The 23255-nt window shown below is 44.4% G+C and overlaps 1 protein-coding gene across 1 annotated transcript in view; it reads right to left on the bottom strand.

Moving 5' to 3' along the window:
* LOC141174584 (solute carrier family 22 member 6-A-like) overlaps positions 1 to 20213 on the bottom strand; it is a 61928-nt gene extending 41715 nt beyond the window's left edge. The window contains exons 1-5 of the mRNA XM_073659526.1: positions 18991 to 20213; positions 11824 to 11927; positions 9840 to 9994; positions 8724 to 8892; positions 4650 to 4773 (exon numbers count right to left, since the gene is read on the bottom strand). Coding sequence (XP_073515627.1) covers positions 4650 to 4773; positions 8724 to 8892; positions 9840 to 9994; positions 11824 to 11927; positions 18991 to 19356 — 918 coding nt within the window. The 5' untranslated portion in view covers positions 19357 to 20213. The remainder of the gene's footprint in view (positions 1 to 4649; positions 4774 to 8723; positions 8893 to 9839; positions 9995 to 11823; positions 11928 to 18990) is intronic.
* Positions 20214 to 23255: the final 3042 nt, after the last annotated feature.

The following is a 23255-nucleotide window of genomic DNA, read 5'->3' as shown; positions in this document are numbered from 1 at the left end:
GAACTAAACTAGATCCCTACGATGTAACGGGGAACCTGATCCTGCGATCAGACCCGCTAAAGTCCTCGGCTAGTCTGTACGAAGATCTATAGATGTGAGGGAGGGATCCCTACAAGAACTAGGGACTGGGATAAGTTGGACACCTCCTAGCAGAAATCGTAGCAGTCAAAGACAAACACACAACAAAAAGCATAGAGGTCAGAAGACCTAGCAAAACTAACAGAGAACGGCAACAGAGCACCAAGCTAGCTCAACAGTAGTAAATACAATGAAGTCCAGCAATGCTAGGAGGGCGGAGCCGGATTAAATAGGCAAAAATGGTCATGTGACCAGCAAACTAAAAAAAAACTAACAGGAGAGTTGTAACATCTAGCACAGGTGTGTGCAATTGCTTACAGTGATATAAAGAGCCCTGACACACATCACCATCAATGAGTTTAACTGACAAACAAAAAAATTCTTACCTTATCACTCCTAAACACTTTTTGCATAATAATTTGGAACGCGGTGTACATGTGCTTTTCCACAAAACACCAGTTGTTCACGTAGTGAATCTTACAGTTCTAACTTGCCAACTGTGGTCTGTATGGAGTTGTTCAATAAAGGGCCCAAAATTAAGATAACATAGACGGGAGAACTCTCTATGAATACGAATTCCTAAGTATTTGATACCCTGTGAGGGCCAGGCAAAGGGAAAGTTGGACTGGATGGAATCCTGTATGGATTTGGGGAGGGAGACATCGAGGGCCTCAGACTTCGCTGCATTGATTTTAAAATTTGACCATGTAACAAAGTGATCTATTTCAGCCATAACAGCAGGGATGGATATATGTGATTGAGTGATATATACTAGGACATCATCAGCAAATGCAGAGCACTTGTACTCAGTGCCTCCCACCTCAATCCACCTAATATTAGGGTTATGGCGAATTGATGAGAGCAGGTGCTCCGTCACTAGGATGTATAAGAGAGGGGACAGAGGACATCCCTGTCTTGTCCCATTGGTGATTATGAAAGGTGATGAAAATGTTCCATTTATCTACAGCCTAGGTGACATATTGCGATACAGGGCCGTGATTTTGCCTATAAAAGGGTCCACTAGACCCCTACCCCAAGCTTTTTAAGAGAATAATATATGGCGTGCCAGGAGACTCTATGGAATGCTTTCTCAGCATCCAACGAGGGTATCTAATTATAAATTTTTAACTGCATCTATCCCAGAAAATACTTTGTGCCTAGTAGCAGTGTCTGCTAGTCAGCCGATTATCCCAGCTGTTAAGCAAGCTACACCACCTGTAGTTTGGACACTTAATTTTTTCAAAGGAAATGGTTCGGGCCCCCGGGACACTCAATGAAGAACATCGGGGAGGCACCCCAAGGCACAGGGGCTGGGACTGGCGGTAGGACGCCTTGCGGTGGGCCGCCAAGCTCGATCCTTATAAAAGCTTTTTAACTGCAGTAGCTTTAGTGGACGCTACTGGAGCTTGAATTACCGCGGCTGCTGGCATGAGACTTGCCCTCCAATAGATCCTTGTAAAAGGATTTAAAGTGTATTCATTCAAATTAGAGAGACAATTTAAATTAAAAAGATTAGACCTGCCTCCACCGCAGGGGGACTCGCTCGACCCACCAGCGGACAGGCACCAGTATTGGGAGAGGGGTCTGGCCATTAGGGTCTACCGCAGCTCTGGCACAAACCCGGCGACACGGAGGGCGCACGGGCAGGAACGGACTGGCCGTGTCGGCTTTGCACTTTTTTGGTTTTAGAAGGGCATGACATGCCTATATCTGTGTCTCCCCCTCCTTTTACTCCTCCACCTCTTTTCTTTTCGCATGACTATATGTACTTGTCACTTTTCCATGTGATAGTTGTGTCTTCTGAGGAGTTTGTCAGTTTTTGGACACTTTTGAAGGTGTTTTCTATGTGTTTCTATGTGTTTTTGTTTGCCTGCCATTGGTTTTAACGGTGTTCGAAGGTGTTCGACGAACAGTTCGGTGAACATAAGGGTGTTCGACGAACCGAACCGAACTCGAACACTATGGGGGTGGCTCAACACTACTCCTCATTTCTGGAGGAATAGGGGCGAAGTTTAAAATACAGTTTGCATGCCTCCTTAAATACAAAAAACTTGTCCCTACCTCCAGAAAACCTGTCCGGGAAGGCAACCTTGCGTTCAGGCTGGGCAGGCCTACCTGCAGAGACCCCCATATTGGCGACCTGTAGCCGATGGTGCTGCTGAACCTCACCGCGGAGGTAATTCACCTCCACCTCCAGAGATAGCCTGTGCAGTCGCTTTGCAAGCTCTTAAACCATACCAAGGGAGTAAGGAAAAAAAGGGTCCACGACCAAAAACACATAAAGAAGAAAAAAACAAAAACAAAATGTCAGTTTTCTTCTTTCTTTTTTTTTCCTTTTTCAAAACGTGCTCCGCCGGCTATAATGCTATAATGTCATGCTAGGTGTGGGAAAGACTTAGTGCAACACAGGGGGAAGAGGGAAAGGGAGCCCAGACACTAGGGAAAGGGGGGGAGTAGAGACCTCCTAGCCTGGTCTAGTGTCACCCTTTCTCAACTACCGTCCCTATACTGCCTCTTCAGCAATCGCCGCACGCGTGCCTCGCCCTGTCTTTCCCTGGCGTATGGCTAAGGCTAGGGATGGGAGGTGATGAGCACTAGTCGATCTCTACTAAACTCTATAGACAACAAGGGTAGACAAATAGGAGGAGATTGCTTAGCTTTAGACGACTACAGACAAATGTGAACGCGGCCTCAAGCTCCAGAGAGGACGAAGTACTGCTCTTGCTAAGCCTTCACATGTAGAAATGAATATAGCCGGCACCTCCCTCTCAGACACACCAGGTATTTATACACCCAGGCCAGAGAACTAATTAACCAGAGGGAGGTAGCCGCTGGATCCTAAAGACAGCCTCTCATCTAAGAAGGTGTCTGTAATGCCAAACGCAGAGATCTCCTGCAAACAAGTGCAGAGCGACTGTCTGTCACTTCTGACATACCCGTGACACATAGAAGCAGTCTTGTAGATTGCAAGCTCTTGCTCCTTTGACAAATGGTATAGGGGAGGGGGAAGAGTGAGAGGGATTTCAGAGGGAGAGAGAGATTCTTAATATTTTCTATGACAATTGGGTATTTTAAGAATTTTTTAATAGGTTAGAGTAGAGTAGGGCTCGGTCAAAAGAGTCTACCCTTTCATGGTGGTAGGCTTAAAAAATCTTTTGGCCAAAACAAATGCTGATGACTATGTATGTGATATAGTGTTCCATGGGAACTGTTAATGTGTGATTGGTAAGGACATGGTTCAGAAGTGGAGTTTTTCCAAGAGTGGGCGGTGGGACTGTGGAAGGTTTGAGGGGTGGAGGTGGAACTAAGGTGGAGCCCGTGCAGAGTCTCAAGGGGGGCCGAAAATGTTGCCGCCAGTATGGGGCCCTGAAATTCCTGGTGGCAGCCCTGCTCATACCTCATGCCAGTAATATACTACTGAAGATCCTACAAAGACGGCTACAGCTTTACTTTGACAAAGAGCTGCCAGAGGAACAAGCAGGATTCAGAAAAGGTAGAGGAACAAGAGATGTGATTGCTAACGTTAGATGGATAATGGAAAAGGCCAAATAATACAACAAGAAGATATATTTTTGCTTAATAGACTACAACAAAGCCTTCAACTGGTTTTGGCTCCCACTCCTGAGAAAAAATACTGACCGAATACTGACAGTGGGGCGTGTTTTTTTTCTCCTAGGATGCCTTGCAGCTTTGAGGCAAACTTGCACGACATGTCAGGTAATTCTCTCTTTTTTTTTGCAAACTCTCAAATAGTTTAGTTAAGTTTGCAAACACAACATGATCCACCGTGTGCCCCATAAGCTATTCTTCTATTATAGAAGATTACATGACACAGTATCAGTATTACATTATATGTTAGAAGTAAATAATATTACAAGTGCAGTGATACCTTGACTAACGAGTGCATCTACTTATGAATTTTCCGAGATACGAGCCGGTTGATTTGTTGTTTTATGATGCGAGACACGATCTGAGTTACGAACGAGTGAGCTTATGACACTCACCATGCGGTTATTCTGCCATGCAAGCATCTCCTTCATTGCTGTTGCACTTTTGACCTTTTCTTGTTAATCACTTTCCTGGGATGGACAGTATTTTTAGCACTGCATGCTGCATGCATTTGGCTGTACATAGGATAATGGTTATTTTTTGCTTTCTGCTTCTGCTATTTTTTCTGTGGCAGTACTTTATGTTATTTCACATGTGCAGCTAGGTACAGTATACTGCAATATTATGTGCACTCTCTGACACTGAGTGTTGGATTTAGGGCTCAATATTTGCTATATTTATTGTGTGAAGATGATTAAGTGAGGTTATAAAAAAATAAATAATAAAAAAAATAGTTTTTCATACTGTACATTACTGTATTTGTTATCAATAAAGTTCATTTTTCTTATTTAATAACACCTAACAAAAATTGGTATGGTTTTGGGGGACTGGAACAGATTAATAGCATTTCAATTCATTTTAATGGAGAAATTTAATTTGATATAAGAGCAAATTGAGTTAAGAGCTCGGTCACAAAATGAATCAAACTCATTAGTCAAAGTACCACTGTACTGAAATGTTACCTTCTCTGAAAGCTTTTTGCCTTCCTCTGCCTTTCCATTGATCCTGGCTACTCTTTGTAAATTTCTCAGTGCCTGATGGGATCGGCCATTCATGATGAGCCAGCGGGCAGATTCTGGAACACACCTGTAGCACAAGGATCACCCAGGAGTACATTATATACAATGGCGACACGTTAGAACCTTCATCATGCTGTATTGTGACTGTGCAATCAATGTTATTATAAATTTGCATCTAGAATGGCGAGTAGGTGAGCAAACCTGACCTCTGTTATATTCATTGTCAATAGGAATGCCGGAGAAAGCGGAGTACAGCGCCTGACTATCTCTAGCAGTTCCATAGACCAGTGTTCCCCAACTCCAGTCCTCAAGGCCAGAGGTGTATCTAGGGGGGAGGGCAGGCAGGGCATCTGCCCCGGGCGCAGCCGGCAGGGGGGGGCGCAGTCGGGGCGCCTAATGCGACGGTCCGAAGTGTTTTCACTAGCGGCTGCATTTTGCCTCCCCGAGCTGGGAGTCGGCTGTTCTTTGAGCGGGTTTTTAAGCTGACAGCTGGCTCAGAGAAGGTGCAGCGTGCTGGCTCCCAGTGAACAATTGTACTCGTGTCTTTCAGACGCAAGTACAATTGAAGCTTTTGTAAGGGGAGGTGACTATACCCCTGAAGAGCGCCTGTGGCATTAGTGCGGAAAGGCTACCAGCTACTGGCCAGATGGAACCATGCAGAACCAACCAGAAGAGTTGCAGTGGGAATGAGTTCATGTGCGGGACCCAGTTAGGTGCTTTGGATGACAAAGTTCCCGGATAAAAAGGTCCTCTCCAAGGAGAGGTGCGGTGTGGAAGTGGGCTGGAGACAACGCTGAAGCCAGTGTGACAGGCTTCAGCGTAGAGCGTGTGCCAGCAGGGTGCTTGCAGCTGTCAGACAGAGCCCGGACGACGGCCAGTGACATCCAAAGACCCGACTATGCCGATCAAGACTCGAGAACCAGATCTATGTCAGTCAAGAGCCAGAGCCCAGACTGTACCTTATCAAGGTCCAAATCCTTGATCTGTGCCGGTCAAAGTCCAGAGACCAGACAACAACGATCGGGAGCCGGAACCAAGCCCTCTTTCCCTTAGGTCCAGGAGACACCGGCTGTCAGTCAAACAACAAAGATCCAAGAGGAGACTTTGACCGGGGGAAGATGCTTGCAGTGATTAGAGGGAGACACGAGTGAGATGGGTCGTCACTTCCTACACCAACGTAAAGTACAGGGGTTGGCCTGGGCAAGGTGGGGTGGGGGTCGGTTGGGTGAAGTAGGCTCAACATTCCTTGATAGACTTCGTTAGGAGTTCTTGTGGCCTAGCGGGCACACCTGGTGACCCCCACTAGGGCCATTGTGTCAACAGGAGCTAGCATAGCAGCTCTCCCAGGAACCACCAGGGGTGTACCACCCCTGTCGAAGAGACCCTAGTATAATCTTTTAAGAGACTTCTCCAATTATTCAGACTGAACTGTGAGACTTATTCTGTGTTTTGCATTGTATAACCCACTTGTGTTTGTACTGTTTTCTACTGTTAAACTGCTTCCCCAGTTCCACAAATTCCCGCCATACCGGAAGCAACAAATAGTTTTACTGTCTATTCCACCTTGTGCTCATCTGTGCATTGCATCCAGTCACCTTCTTACACACTGATCGACAGGTCAGGATGTCACTCACCGGCTCACAGAGGCGCGAAGAACATTGGTGGTAAGTGCACCAGACCAGTGGAGCTGAAGGCATCGAAGATTTAGTGTAACTGGGGGAAATTTAGTGTGTGTGGGAGATTTACTGTGTGTAGATTTATTGTGTGTGGGAGATTTACTGTGGGGAGATTTAGTGTGCGGGGGGAGGGGTGGGGGAGATTTAGTGTGAGGGGGAGAGATGGAGGAGATTTAGTGCAACGGGGCAATATTTGAGGACACAAGTTTTGGGAGCGAGGAAGCGACAGGTGCAGACACAATATGGGGAGCGGAAGAAATTTGAAGACACAGTATGAGGAGCAAGGGGGGAGATGGGGGGCATGTATGAGAAAACAGTATGGGGGGATGGGTGCAAACAGTATGATGAGTGGGGGATTGTGTGGGCACAGTATGAAAAGTGAGGAGTGGAAATGTATGAGGGGGTGGGAGCAGACACAGTATGGTGAGTGAGGGGATGGTGCGGACACAGAATGGGGTGGATAAGTGTGAACGCATTATGGGGAGCGAAGGGGCGATGTAAGAGGACATAGTATGGGGAGTGAGTGAGAGGATGGGTGCAGACACAGTATGGTGAGTGGGGGGAGGGGGAAATGTGGGAGAAGACTGTTGAGGGAAATAGGAGGAGGAGACAGTATGGGGGAGAAAACTATGAGTGGGCACAGAATAAAAACTGAGTAGTGTGGGGAGATAGCATGGGGGGGACAGTGTAAGGGCACAGACATAAGGGGACAGTAAGCCAAGGTGGGGGAGTGTGATGAAACAAAAGAGAACGACTGAAATCAGAGACATCATCTATCGTGTACCTAGACATAATTTGTTATTGTGATACTGATTAATTCTCATATTTTTATTTATGTTAGGAGCATTAAAGGGGTTGTCCAAGCTTGTGATGAATCTGCAGTCATTCTATGTGACTGCAGACTTCTGAATTCTCTCAGTGCGCACTGCACGCTGTTAGGATTCTCTGGTGCTGGCAATTTGCATACCTGCGGTCATGTGCCAACTAGACATGCATGGCCTCACTCAATGAAAATGAATTGAGCAAGACACGTCTAGTCGCAATGTGGCCAGAAGTATACAAATTACATACTTGTGCTCACATGACTGCCCACTCTTGCCACCGACAGGGGAGAATCCTAAAAGTGTGAAGTGCATAAGCTGTGAGAATTCAGAAGCCTGCAGTCACATAGAGTGACTGCAGACTTTCATCTCAAATGTGGACGAGCCCTTTAATTATAAAATGAAGCCCTGTAGCATGCGAATCCTAATAGCGTGTAATATACTCACTGTCAGGATTCAGCTCTGCTTGCAGGTTCCATCAGTCATCACATGGCCACTTCACTCATATGCGATTTTCATACTTGCAGACAAGTGACAACTAGCTTTTCTTCATTTTTTCACTAAACATTGATAGAATTAGGGAGGGCAAGCTAGTTGGCATGTGACTAAATGTGCAAATCACATATGTGCTTGGGGGGAAAGCGCCAAACTGAATTCTTGCCCTGGGTGCCGGAAAACCTAGATACACCTCTGCTCTAGGTCCACCAACAGATCATGTTCTCAGGATTTCCTCAGTATTGCACAGGTGATGGAATTATTGCTTGTGCAGGTGATGCAATTATCACCTGTGTAATACTAAGGAAATCCTGAAAACATGACCTGTTGGTGGGCCTTGAGAACTGGAGTTGGGGAACCCTGCCATAGACAATGAATGTACGATAATCGAGCTTGCTGATCTCCACTTTTCAGAGTCTCATTCGTAGCGGCTGAACCTTCAGCTATCACTAATTAATCCCCTATTTTATGGCTAGGGCATAACTTTCAATTATGGGAGTACCCCTTTAATGGATCAATAAAATGAACACAGAATAACTGTGGTGAGGACCCTGCGAAACAACAGGCCATCAAAAAACACTGTCAAAACTGTGCTGTTTTTTTGCAAAATCGGCATCAAAACTGCGGCACAACTGTAAGTCTTACCCTAAGGGCTCATGCAGACATCCGTGAATCTTAGTCCAAGCAAGAACCACAATACACGGAATAGCAGCGATTCTCCCGACCTGAGCCTGGCAGCCTCATAGAAACATATGACGTTGTCATGCTCGGGTCGGGAGACCCCCGGCCATTCCGTGCATTACAGTCCATGCTTGGACCGTTTTGCATAGACGTCTGCATGAGCTGCATTCATCCTGATAGCTAAAAAGAAATGTGGTCAAGATGAAGATTTAACACTATAAATCCACGTAAATTGGCAACGACGTAATACATGATAACTGCTGAGTGGGGGCTACTTGTTATCGCCACCTTTTTGGTGTCAGGAGGAAAATGACAGCTTTAATTTCTGGAATATACATCCTTACCATGAGGTCAAGAAGAAGATGTAATATGGTGCAGAAACGCTAAACTGAAGCCATCGCCAGTCTCGAACCCCATATGCAATTCCTGCCAGAACCAGCTGTCCACATGTAAAACCATAAGCAAAGAGTGTGCCGACCACAGTCCGTCCCCTGGGTGCCGTCCATTCTAGACCTGCAAAAGTGAATAGTTTTGGTTGACTTTGAGTGCCAGATGTTACACTGATTTCAATGCATAATCTGATCGTAGAAACTCTTTAAAAAAAACTCTATCAGCATATTTTTGTTTTGTAATCTGAGAGCAGCATGATGTAGGGGCTGAGACCCTGATTCCAATGACGTATCACTTGCTGGTTTGCATGCTTTATTTTGAGCCAATGTTTCTCTGTTGCTGATGTAGTAGAGCTCGTTCCCTTTATAACCGCGCCCTCAACACTGATTGGCAGGAAGCTGCCAATGAGTGGTGGGGGGCAGGGTTAACAGAGCAGTTGACTAGGCGGCAGTGATAATCTCCTGCTGATAAAACACTGATTTTATAGAAACAGCAACACACATCCTAGTACTGTAAATGATACATCTCTGGAATCGGGGTCTCAGCCTCTACATCGTACAGCACTCAAATTACATAGGAAAAAACAACCAAAAGATTCCCTTTAAGTGAAAAGTTAGAAAAATCGCATACATCTTAAGAGTACTTATATGGCATCCTGAACGTGGTTGTCATATGAAGTTTTTAAGGCGTTTTCCAGAGTTATAGTACGGTGCACAGCATGTGGACAGGTGCAGTGCAGTTTTGGAAAGTTTTTTCTCCAACTGAGGAAAACCCATTTACAGAGATCTAGTTGGAAAACTAATGTATAAAAATAATTAAAAATGATGCCCCATTTGCTCTAAAGTCAAGAAACCATACAGCGTATGCAAACCTTTAAAGGAGTTTTCTCATAATCATAAATGGGTGAAATTGCAAAGTGCAAACAGGAAGCCAGAAGGCAGGGGAGCAGTGCGCTCCTGAAGATAGGATCATGAGAATAACCTTTTCATTTTTAATAAATTAATGTTATATTATATGTAAAATTGTCAATTTTCGAAGATATTGGATAACGTGGAGATTTGTCCACGTACACAAAGAGATGGTGTTGAGTACAATCCCAGAGAAAGCCATCCCACACAAGCACCGGAAGACGCAGTAAGTCACGAAGCTGGGAAGGAAGGCGGCACACGTGCCCGATGCAGCCATCGTCAGGCATGAACTAGACAGAATGGCTTTTCGTCCAAACCTAATAAATACAAAATCAAAATGTATTGTTTATTGAATAAAACAATAGGACAACCCGTCTTTCTTCACTTTTTTCTAATCAAGTTTAACCTAAACTACTTGATTCTAAAGTATTGTTTATAATATACATTATACAAGACAACATTCACTAGATACATTGCTAAGCTGTTAATACCTGTAGTCTCCACAGAATTATATTGACCCCCAAAAATCTCACATTCATCAGGGCAGGCAATAGGGTGACAGAAGGAGCCTTCTCCCTCTGTCAAGGATCTTAGATGCTGCGATCACTATTAGACGCAACATCTAAGGGGCTAAACTTAAACCCTGTTAGAGGCTGTAATTAGTTAAAATGTTGTTATCTGGGTTTTTGATTTTTTTTGCATACAAGAAAAACAGTTTTGCTGTGCAGTGTTGTGGCAGATATGCTTTGTATCCATTTTTGATCCGTGTGTCTTCTTTTACCATTAGTATTTCATTCATGTTTCTTTTATGCAAAAAAAACCACCACAAAATTTCCAAGCTTCTCCTACCTATTACACAGTAAAACACAGACATCACTTGGGTGACACATGGATGGCATCCGGGTGCTGTCTGGTTTTTCTTTACAGAACCATTAATTTGACAAAGGGTGAAATCTAATTGACTTGGTGTATATTAAATTTCAGCACGGAATCAAGAAATCCAATGCAACGAAAAAAAAAACAGCGTCTCTGATAAAATATATGCAGCTTTATTACACCTCCATTAAAAATAGAAATTAGAAGCAGAACTACCGACCATAGAGAAGTTTAAAGCAGGGTAGTGGGTATAATAAAATGTAACCTTTAATGAATATAATTAAAAGAACCATGATGCTAGTATTGTCTACTATCAGTGTGGTCCTCTGAATCCGCCTTTACAATCCCTTAATTGCTTTATAATCCCTTTATAATCCCTTAATCCCTTATAATCCATCACCCAACCTTACATGACCTTACCCCAAGAACCACGCAAGGTTGGATAAATCTCAGCCACTGTGGCCTTTATTACAAACAATACAAACATGTAAAAACATTCGTAAAGAACATATGATAAAGTCCTTGTAGCTTCGTAATCTGGTGACCAACCAATTAACCAGCCAGTAATTACTCTCAGCTGCTACCACAGGCTCAGTAGAACCCATAACCCCAAAGGGTTTATAAACGGATAACCTCCAACCAGGGGCCCGGCATTCTTTTGCCGCAAGCCCCAAAAATCACCAGGCCCCAACCAAAGTATCCCAAGGGATCCTAGTCTTGATGAATGCCCCAACCAAAATTTTACCAACTTCAAGGACCTTGACGCACACCAACACGAGAACATTTGACCTCCTCAAATTCTCGAGACCCCCCCTTTCCTTGAAAAATAATGCTTGGCCGATGCCCCCTTCCAGTGTCAAAGTCCATAGATCTATCCCCACATTATTCAAGTGTCCCCCATCTGGCCACCAACATTTTTCTGAGCTGTCTTCTAAATGTAGATGCCTTACTGCCAACCCCCCCCCCCTGTTCCGTGACACGAAATTTGATATGACTCGGTTAACCTTTTTTCTAGCCTTGTTAATTTTTTCAGCCGATTGTGCCTTCCGCCAGACTTGTCTCTGCACGATGATCGAGCTGGCTGGCGGCTCTCCTGACCCAAGCATGACAGCCGGTATTTCTATGTAGCTGTCACACTTGGGTGAGGAGAGCCGCCGGCCAGTTCGTGCACTGCGATGCGATCATCATCCATGTTATATGGCTGTCTGACTGCGCTCTAAATGTGTACCCACCACCTGAACCACCATAAATACATATTATGTAAGATTACCTGTCAGACAAACTCCCGAGCATGAAAGCTCCAGCCAACACCCCGGCCATGTAAATTGATTGAGCTACTTGCCTCATTTTACGATGGTTACAGACTAAGTCCCACTGCGGGAGAGAGAGAAAACTTTAAGTCATATCACACAAAGCAACATAAGTTTATTGAATTCTTAAAAAGGGATGTCTGGCCCAAGCAAGAAGATTACAGGAGGCATGGATGTGTTAAAAATAATGAAATCAGGCATGCTTACCTTGTGTCAGCCATGCCGATATGTGGGAAAATAGGGAAATGATTGCAGTCAGGTCTAAAATTGGCTATGCACATGTGATAGCAGTTGGTCGAAAGCTACTCCTATAATTTGCTCCGAAACATGAACTTTCAGCATGGTTGCGAGTTCATATGTTTTTATTGGGGAGAGAAGTGAAATCCGATGCCAAACAGTACTGGTGTTGGCTTTTCTCCTAGAGAACATCATCTTTCAAGGAAGATTTGGTCAACCAATGGTCAGCCAATTCTGCCGATTACAGCATGTTCAACCTTAGGCCTCTTACACATGTCAGTATTTTTTACAAATGAGAAAAACAGACCAATTAGACTTTGATCAGAGTGTGGTCAGAGTATCATCAGTTTTTCTCCTCGCACATGGAGAAAAAAAAAGGTTCTCCATCTGCTCCTCTGTGACAGTCTCTGACAATCGGACCACACCTGGATGTCATCCCAGTGCGGTCATATTTTTTCATGGACCCATAGACTTGCATTGCTGATTTTGATCCGACGCTCATATTAAAAATAGGACATGTCTCCACGATTTTCTGCGGAATGACCGGTCTGGGAAAACTTACAGACATGTGAATGGCCCCATAGACTATCACAGGTACGAGCGCTATCTGTGAAAACCATGGATAGCACTCGAAGGAAAAAACTGGACGTCTGAATGAGGCCTTAAGTGGAGGTAATATTTTAAGGTTTAGTCTCCTGAAGACAATCTGTGTGAATAAATCAGGACTCATGATCTGACAGACTCATGCATTTATCTGATTTAAAGGGGTTGTCCCACCAACAAAGTACTTTTTAATTAGAGGGGATGAGGGGTATTGGGGGATGATGAGATCATGCATACCAGGATTGGGGGATGAGGGGGCCATGTATACCAGGATTGTGGAATGAGGGGGCCATGCATACCAGGATTGGAGGATGAGGGGGCCATACATACCAGGATGGGGGATGAGGGGGCCATGCACACGAGTGTGGTGGATGAGGGGGCTGTGCATACGAGGATGGGGGATGAGGGGGCCATGCATATGAGGTGGGTGATGAGGGGGCCATGCATACGAGGATGGTGGATGAGGGGGCCATGCATACCAGGATGGGAGATGAGGGGGTCATACATACGAGGATCGTGGATGAGGGGGCCATGCATACGAGGATGGGGGATGAGGGGACCATGCATATCAGGATTGGGGAAGAGGGGGCCATGCTTACCAGGATTGGGAATGAGGGGGCAATACTTACCAGGATGGGGAAATTTACCAGTAGCTGCTGCATTTCCCACCCTAGGCTTATGCTTGAGTCAATAAGTTTTCCCAGTTTTTTGTGGTAAAATTAGGTTCCTCGGCTTATATTCGGGTCGGCTTATACTTGAGTATATACGGTAATAGATCGTAGAATAATTATAGCAGGTTTAAAAAAATTGTTCCCCTTCTATGATGATTTTATAAATGTGCCCGTGCATAAATCACTTATGATAAGAAAGTATACAGACAAAACAGCAGGACCTCGCAACTGCTGCTTTCTGAGGTAACACATTTCCCTGTTTTAACACAGGAGGGAGTGTTTCGGCTATGTAACCAGTGCTGTGAGCTCATGCTAAAAAAAAGTCAATGACATATAAGCTCAGTGGCTGCTAGAGCTCCTTTGTTACTGACTTTATTTATGATGAGCTCAGAGGCTGGAGACATGGCAGAAACACTCACTTCTGTGATAAAACAGCCAGTGAAATGTGTTACCTCAGGAAGAGAAATGTGCTATCTAATAAAACAGCAGCTTCAAGTCATTACTGTTTCGTCTTTATACTCACTTATCACAAGTGACTTATGCTATCTCCTCTGGCCAGGAGCTGCGGTATGTGAAGACCATGAACTAGAGGAGCTCTACATAGTCAGACACAGCCATAACACAGTACACATGAGGGGCACATTTATATGATTATCTCGGCTTAGGAACATTTTTTAACATATCCATTTGTAGAACTTATTATTATTCCAAGATCTATTCATTTAAAAATGTACTTTGTTTGTGCAGCAAACCCTGTTATGACATGTAGCACTACATTTCACCTGCAAAGGAAATGTTTGTTTGGCTGGGAGGTTTCCCCCAGCAACTAGTTGATTTTTGGAGGGGAAACTTTACCAGTCAGACATTTTCCCTACAAGCTGTAGCAACTTTTGATGAGACAACCCTTTAACCCCATTACCCCAGGTGGCTTGCATGTTAATGACCAGGCCAATTTTTACAATTCTGACCACTGCCACTTTATGAAGTAATAACTCTGGAACGCTTCAACGGATCCCACTGATTCTGAGATTGTTTTTTTGTGACATATTGTACTTCATTATATTGGTAAAATTTCTTCGATATGACTTGGGTTTATTTGTGAAAAATTTAAAATTTGGCAAAAAATGTGAAAATTTAGCAATTTTCAAAATTTGAATTTTCATCCCCTTAAATCAAAGAGATATGTCACACAAAATAGTTAATAAATAAAATTTCCCACATGTCTACTTTACAACAGCACAATTTTGGAACCCAAATTTTTTATAAGGGTTAAAAGTTGACCAGCGATTTCTCATTTTTCCAACAAAATTTACAAAACCATATTTTAGGGACCACATCACATTTGAAGTGACTTTGAGGGGCCTTTATGACAGAAAAAACCCAAATGTGACACCATTCTAAAAACGGCACCCCTCAAGGTGCTCAAAACCACATTCAAGAACTTTATTAACCCTTTAAGTGCTTCACAGGAATTTTGGGAATTTGGAAGAAAAAAATGAACATTTAACTTTTTCACAAAAATGTTACTTTGGACTCAAATTTTTTTATTTTCGCAAGGGTAACAGGAAAAAATTGACCCCAAAATTTGTTGTGCAATTTCTCCTGAACACGCCAATACCCCATATGTGGGGGCAAACCACTGTTTGGGCACACAGCAGGGTTCAGAAGGGAAGGAGCGCCATTTGACTTTTTAAATCTAAAATTTGCTGGAATAATTAGCGGATGCCATGTCGTGTTTGGAGAGCCCCTGAAGTGCCTAAACAGTGGTAACTGGCCACAACTGACCATATTTTGGAAATTAGACCCCTCAAGGAACTTATCTAGATGTGTGGTGAGCACCTTGAACCCCCAGGTGCTTCACAGAAGTTTATACCATTCAGCCGTAAAAATAAAAGTTTCACATTTTTCCCACAAAAATATTTTTCAGACCTTAATTTTGCATTTTAATAAGGGTAACAGGAGAAATTGCACCATGCAATTTGTTGTGCAATTTCTCCTGAATACGCCGATACCCCATATGTTGGGAAAAAACACTGTTTGGGCGCACGGCAGGGTTCAGAAGGGAAGGAGCACAGTGTGACCTTTTGAATGCAAAATTGGTTTGAATCGAGAGCGGACATGTCGCGTTTGGGGAGCCCCTGATGCGCCTAAATAGTGGAAACCCCCCACAAGTGACCCCATTTTGGAAACTAAACCCCTCAAGGATTTTATCAAGGGGTATAGTGAACATTTTGAACTCAGATTTATGACACAGAATTTGATAACATTAGGTCATCATATTGAATAAGTTGTCATTAGTCTTGAGCGCAAGTGCTCGCTACTTGAGTTTGCATCGGGTACTCGGGTATGCACCATGTATCGTGGGTGCTCGAGTGAGATGCTGGAGTCCCCATCCAGCATGTTTCACGGTTGCTAGACACCCAGAAAAAGCCATGCGGGATTGTCCGTGCATGGCAGGCAATCCCCGCGTGTTTTATTTGGTTGTATAACAGCCACGAAACATATGAGGCGGAGACACAAGCATGTCACTCGAGCACCTGCGATACTCGGTGCATACCCGAGCACGCAATGCAAACTCAAGTAGTGAGTTAACCCTAACCTTAATACAGCCCTAACCCTAATGCAATCCTAACCGTAACCCTAGCACAACCCTAACCCTAGCACAAACCTAGCCCTAGCACAACCCTAACCCTAGCACAACCCTAACCCTAGCACAACCCTAACCCTAGCACAACTCTAACTGTAGCACAACCATAACCCTAGCAAAACCCTAACCCTAGCACAACCCTAACCCTAGCATTTATTTTTTACACCGTTCTTTGTGAGGTATAAATGATTAGATGACTTTATTCTTCGGGTTGGTGCCATTACAGCGATACCAGATTTATATCGGGTTTTTATGATTGACAGCTGTCACACACTAAAAAAAACTTTTTTTTGCAAAGACTAGTTTTCGCATCGCCATATTTTGAGAGCTATAATTTTTCCATATTTCGGCAGATAGAAACATGCAAGGGCTTGTTTTTTGCGGGACAAGTTGATGTTTTTCTTGGTACCATTTTCTGGCACGTGACATTTTTTGATCGCTTTCTACTCCAATTTTTGGGAGGCAGAATAAACAAAAACCAACATTTCAGGAATTTTTTTTTTTTATGCCGTTCCGCGTGTGGTAAAATTGATAAGGCAGCTTTATTCTTCGGGTTAGTATGTTTACAGCGGTACCACATTTATATAATTTTTTTGTGTTTTGGCGCTTTTACAAAATAAAAACTTATATAGAAAAAAGATTTTTTTTGTGTGTTGCTTTATTCTGAGAGCTATAACTTTTTTATTTTTAGGCTGATGGAGCTGTATGATGGCTTGTTTTTTGCGGGACAAGATGATATTTTCAGCGGTACCATTTTTATTTACATTCGTCTTTTTGATCGCGTTCTATTCCATTTTTTGCTTGGCAGTATGATGATAAACTATCTTTTTTGCTTGTTTTTTTATTATTTTTTTTACTGTGTTCACTAAAGGGGTTAACTAGTGGGACAGTATTATAGGTCACGTTGTTTCGGACACAGCGATACCAAATATGTGTACTTTTATTGTTTTGTTTTTTTCATAATAATATTTATTTATGGGTACAGTATATTTTTATTTTTTTGGATTATTTTTTCATATTTTTTTAAATATTTTTACACTTTTTTTTCACTTTCTGACACTTTTTTTTTACTTTTATACTTTGTCCCACTATAGGACTTTCATGTTTTGCAGGCTGATCGCTTGCATAGCATTGAGACGCAGCAGCTGCAGGGGCATCTCTATGCTATGAAGGCTGTCAGTTCTGCACACTCAAGTTAGGTAGATTGTGCACTAAGCACGATCTACCTAACTTCCTGATGTCTGGTGACCCAGATGTCATCATGACGACATCGGGTCATCATGACAACTATCCGTAACCAGCACTCACAGCGCGGGATGCCGGATACAAGGTAAGAAGATCGCACTTAATAATAATAATCTTTATTTTTATATAGCGCCAACATATTCCGCAGCGCTTTACATACATTATCATCGCTGTCCCCATTGGGGCTCATAATCTACATTCCCTATCAATATGTCTTTGGTGTTAGAACCCTCCTGTTTGTTTTTTCCATCTTGTGTTTTGCGGTCACGTGACCATCTGCCTTTATATTCTAGCTCCGCCCTTTTGGCTGTGCTGGACTTCAGTGTTTGACTGTTTCTCTAGCCAGGTGCTTCTGTGCCTTCTCTGTCAATTCATTTGGTCCTTCTGGGACCTCTAGTACTTTTTTGTCTGTTTGTCTTTTTGTGTTCTGCAACAACTTCTCTGTTTAGGAGGTGTCCCATTTTTGTCCCAGTCCTTAGTTCTTTTAGGGACCCCTCCCCTTATGCTATAGGTCTTCGTCCAGACTAGCCGAGGACTAAGGCGGGTCTGTTCGCTAGGAACAGGCAGCCCACTACATCGTAGGGATTCAGCTTAGTCTTACTGTAGGGACAGTTTTCCCTTATCTTTCCTTAGTACATGTTGCAGATCATAGCAATAGGTCTTCGTTCAGACTAGCCGAGGACTAAGGTGGGTCTGTTCGCTAGGAACAGGCAGCCCGCTACATTGTAGGGATTCAGCTTAGTCTTACTGTAGGGACAGTTTTCCCTTATCTTTCCTTAGTACATGTTGCAGATCATAACATTTGGAGTGTGGGAGGAAACCGGAGAACTCGGAGGAAACGCTTACCTCTCCTTGCTCCCAGAATGCTGCGATCGACTTCGATCGCAGAATTTCTGGGGTTAATCTGCCGGGAGCGGTGCAGCACTGCTCGTGGCACCTAGTACCGGGTGTCAGCTGTGAGAATCAGCTGACACCCGGCGGCGATCGCACCCGCACAGCCTCTGAAGGGGCCTCTGAAGCATCAGAAAGGGGTTAAAGCGGTTGTCTACTACTTTTACATTGATGGCCTATCCTTAGGACATTCTTAGGATATGTCATCAATGTCTGATCGGCCAGGGTCCGACACCCGGCACCTCCACCAATCAGCTGTTATCAGTGCCACCGACGACCGGAAGTACTTAATTGCCAAGCTTGGCCGTCTACATGTAGTGACTGCAGGGGGGCAGAATAGGAGGTGGATGTGTAGGACTAAGCTCAGCAAGTAAGTACTTCTGGGTGGCGGCGGAACCTATAGCAGCTGATCGGCGGGGGTGCCGGGTGTCGGACCCCAGAAGATCAGACATTGATGGTCTATCCGAGGGATAGTGGACAACCTCTTTAAGTATTCAGTGAGGTTAGAGGGACACCCTGTGTTTTATAGCAATACTCCTGACAGAGAATGTATTATAACAAAATATTTATAGGGCTAGTAATAATTTTAGGATCCTGAAAATCCTTTTATTCCCTTTTTCATATTATGTGTTCTCTGAAATGCCGCAGCGTTTCAGAGTTAAACACACATATCTGCAACTGCGCAGCCAAGCTCGGATTTATGCTGCCGGTAGTAGGGTAACATGAAACTGATGACAGGATCCCTTTAAAAGGACTTTACACAAAAAAACATGGAATGAACATGAAAGGAATACTGGTATCATAATAGATGGATAAACAGAATTTGCACATACCTCAGTGACGATAGTGGAGGAGAAGGCACTCTTATCATAGACCCAGCCATCTTTACAAGCTTCAGTTTGATTCTTAAAAGTTCCATTTTTCCAATAAAGATGCTCAGAATTTGTGAACCGCATGCAACTCTTGGCATTTTGATCCTCATCCAGTGGTATAAATGCAGCCAAGTAACTTTGGTTATAATTAACTGTAGAATTATCCACACCAGGTACCCAACAGCGGTGCGCCGGTATCGCAGCAGTAAAATTTTGAAGAAAGTTATGAGAAGCCATAAAAGTCATTGGGATCAAAAGCATTGCAGTGTTGATCACCTGAAATCTTCCTAGTCCCCCAACTATTTCTAGGACGTCATTAAACCCCATTATAAATCACTTTCTAGTTAGTGCCCTGTGGACAGAAAAGAAGAAAATAAAATTGGAATTTGCAAGTCCAATAGTGGATTTGTAGCTCTACCTCCGAGGGATAGATGTCAAAGTGACTGTGTCTGTCTTGGCATGGTGTAAGGCACGGCTGATATTCTCTATGCCATAGATTTGGACCAGAATATAAGTGAAGAGGGAGGAGAACTGCTCATGTGTATAATGGCCAATAGTCATTCCTCAAGTTGCAATGTTATTTCTGTAAAAGTTAAAACCTCACCGTTTGACATTGTTATACCAGATTTATTGCAGATATGGATGAAAGGCTAACAGTAGCAATTAGCTACCAACCATCAGCAATAATTGATACCGTTAAAGACCTACTGTACGCCAATAAAGAACGGATCAATCACCAGCTGCATTCATTGCTTACTTTGCAGTTGAACACTTCTTCTCTTCTTAGAAAGTCCGTTATGTCGATATATTGTGCCTTTTTTGTTCTGCACTTATTTTAAACTGTTCACTTGGTGAGATAAATAGTATACTAATTTTCTAGTCTAGAAAAAACAAAGGGAAATGCGGGGTAAAGGAATAGTCAGCTCACCAGACATTAATTAGCAGTCTTTATCTGTTAGGCAGCGCATGGATCCGTCCCAGAGGAGACAAATAGCAGAAAAACAAGAAAATCCTTTAGCGGTAGCCAAAAAAATATATATAAAGTGAAATTTATTGATCGCATTAAAAACTGTAGAAGCAGGTCACCAAATGAGATCTGAGAAAAAAGGAGAAACAGACCAACAGCTCATCGCTTTAATCATGGTATAGCTACTATGGAAGGAAAATTCACATATGAAGCTGCAAACCGGAAAAACCAGCAAGCAGAGCATGTTAATTAAAAGTTCAGCTGAATATTAACCCTATAAGGGAAAGGAAAGGTTAGTCAGCATGAGTACCATAGAATAAATGGAAAACAATAGAAACATATTGTTAGGGGGGCAGATGCAGACAACTTTATTTAATGGAATGCAACCGACCCGGGGTCCGCGATGCAGCCTAGAGGACTGCTGCCGAACACTTTCCGGGTGGAAAGGCAAACGACAACTTAAATGTTAAACCCTTCCGTGTTTCTTCACACAGGAACGGGTAAAGCGGTACGCTCTATCTCCGTTAACTGCACGGAGGGAGAGCGACCGGCTACGCACCTAACAACAATCTTAGCCCTTCGTGTAAAAGCACACGGAAGGGTAAGACGGATCGCACAATCTCCAAGAACCGCAGGGAGACGTGCGACCGTGGGAAAAGCAGTAGCCCTGTCTTTGATACAGGCGCTACGCTATGGGGATTGGCGCTAAAGCGGTTCACACAATCTCCAAGAAAAAGCAGGGAGACGTGTGACCTGACTAGGAGCAGTAGCCCTGTCAGTAGCCCAGGCGCTATAGGAGACGGCGCTAGCGTGCGGGTGTGATTCCCGCTGGATATTCGAGCACTCAGCCGGCGTGCTACCGGACTGAGCAAACCCGCTCTATATAGCTCACAGGCGTTTGTTTGTGGGCGGGCCTTTTAAAGATTAAGCCCTGCCCCACTGTCCCACCATTGGTGACGACACCCGTGACCAATCAGGGGGTGCCAGGTCACCGGGTCAGGTGGGTGCCAACCCACCAATCATGATCCGCCAGGTCACGGATATGCTCAGTGCGGCAAATCCTGGATTCCACAAGCCCTGTCTCCCTCTGCAACCCAGGCTTAACATTGCTAGGCACAACTACCTGGGAGACAAACAGTGCTCGTGGACCAGCTAGGTGTTGGGGCTGATGGTGATGCTGAGCAGCATTTGCCCTGGCTGGACAGAAATGGGAGACCACAGAAGGTCCTGGACCCATTTCAAATCCAGCACCAAACTGTTGCCTAACTTTACCCCCCCTTTAACATTCCCCTCCACCTGATGCTCATTCTCCTCCATGAGCTGGGTGGGCAAGGATGTGGTCCAACAGGTCACAGAGAGGATTCATGAAACAGTGACCTCTCCGGTGTACAGGGTGCCCTTTTTTAGGATGGGAAGCAGTGACAACTGGTTCTCTATGCGTAGGATCCTTCATGGGTGACAGGGAGGAAGGACCCGCCGGTCTCTGGCGAAAAGATTTATCTCTCGCACAGACGGGACACGTGAGAACAAAGTCCTTGACGTCCTGGCGCCACCGGGGCCACCAATAGGACCGTAGAAGGGACTTAGTGGTACGTTTGACCCCCAGGTGAGCTCCGGTCTTAGGGGCATGAGCCCAGGAGAGCACCATACTCCATAGATTAGGGGAAACAAACATCCTCCCCGACAGAACCCGGGTTGGAAGACACTGCAGCCACCCTCTCTTTCTGAGAGTTCTTTGCGACATAATCAGACAAGGACCGGGTCCTGGAAACAGACAAGGAATCTGTACCGGATGTCGCAATGATAGAAGCATCAGAGACTACCCTCCGGGTGACTTTGCCCAAACACTGAGATGCACAATTCCCTCTCCAGGAAGAAATTCTCCCCGACCTCCAGTCAATGTGTGGAGAATGACAACGTAATCAGGGGAGACCCAACAACACCTCGTCTAATCCACCTGGAATGATAAGAAAAGAGATAACCTCCCGGTGGCCCTGAGGAAATGACATGGTGAGAGGGATCGACCGGTGGGTGATTTGCACATCCAGGAGTGAACCATTGGCAACACTAATGTTTATTGGACTAGAGAGTGGCTCAGTAGAGATGGCATGTCTCTGGGCAAATGTAGATGATAAAAAATTGCCCTCAGCACCAGAGTCCACCCACTCCTTGGCAGTAACTGCAGATTTACCGAAGGACAAGATCACCTTATATGATAACTTGGAGGAAGGGGACCCAGAATTTAATGTACCCCCACCAACGGTGGTAAGACCTACTCGTTTTACCGGCTGCTTGGAACCCTTATTTACGGGGTGCTCCGAGATATGTGCAGAACGGGAACGAGAGAAACTCGACTTTGACCGGGGTACATCCGTAGCCTTAGGCTCCGGGTCCAGCGTCTTGGGTTTGAAAATGGGTCTAAAGGCGGATGGTGCCAACAGATACTGAGGTTTGGCAACCTCCAGCTCTAACTTGTGTTCCGCATGACGCAAGTCAATACGGTCAGCGAGAGATATTAACTCCTCCAGAGAGGTTGGGATTTCTCTGGTAGATAAAGCATCTTTAATATGCCCAGCCGGACCCCTCCAGAATACCGGGATAAGCCCTGTCTCCCTCTGCAACCCAGGCTTAACATTGCTAGGCACAACTACCTGGGAGACAAACAGTGCTCGTGGACCAGCTAGGTGTTGGGGCTGAAGGTGATGCTGAGCAACATCAGCCCTGGCTGGACTGAAGTGGGAGACCACAGAAGGTCCTGGACCCATTTCAAATCCAGCACCAAACTGACGCCTAACACAAAACAAATACAAAGCAAAGCTAAAAATACAATACATTATAAATAACAACTGAGAGGGAGGTGCTGGTGATATTCATCATTACTTGTGAAGGCTTAGCAAGAGCAGTACTTCGTCCTGTCTGGAGCTTGAAGCCGAATGTGTATTTGTCTGGAGTCGTCTAAAGCTAAGCAATCTACCTTTGTTGTCTATAGAGTTTAGTGAGATCGATTAGTACTCGTCTCCTCCCTTCCCTAGCCTTAGCCATACGCCAGGGAAAGACAGGGTGAGGCACGCGTGCTGCGATTGGTGAAGAGCCAATATAGGGTCGGTAGTTGAGACAGGTTAACACTAGACCAAACTAGGAGCTCTTCACTTCCCCCTTTCCCTAGAGTCTGGACTCCCTTTCCCTCTTCCCTTTGTGTAGCACTAAGTCTTTCCCACACCTGGCATAACATTATAGCCAGCTGGGTGCAGTTGCAGAG

This window comes from Phyllobates terribilis, unplaced genomic scaffold (assembly GCF_046119375.1).
Source record: "Phyllobates terribilis strain yellow unplaced genomic scaffold, ASM4611937v1 Scaffold_13__5_contigs__length_258822181, whole genome shotgun sequence".
Taxonomy (NCBI): domain Eukaryota; kingdom Metazoa; phylum Chordata; class Amphibia; order Anura; family Dendrobatidae; genus Phyllobates; species Phyllobates terribilis.
This window is presented reverse-complemented; position numbering and strand designations above follow the sequence as displayed.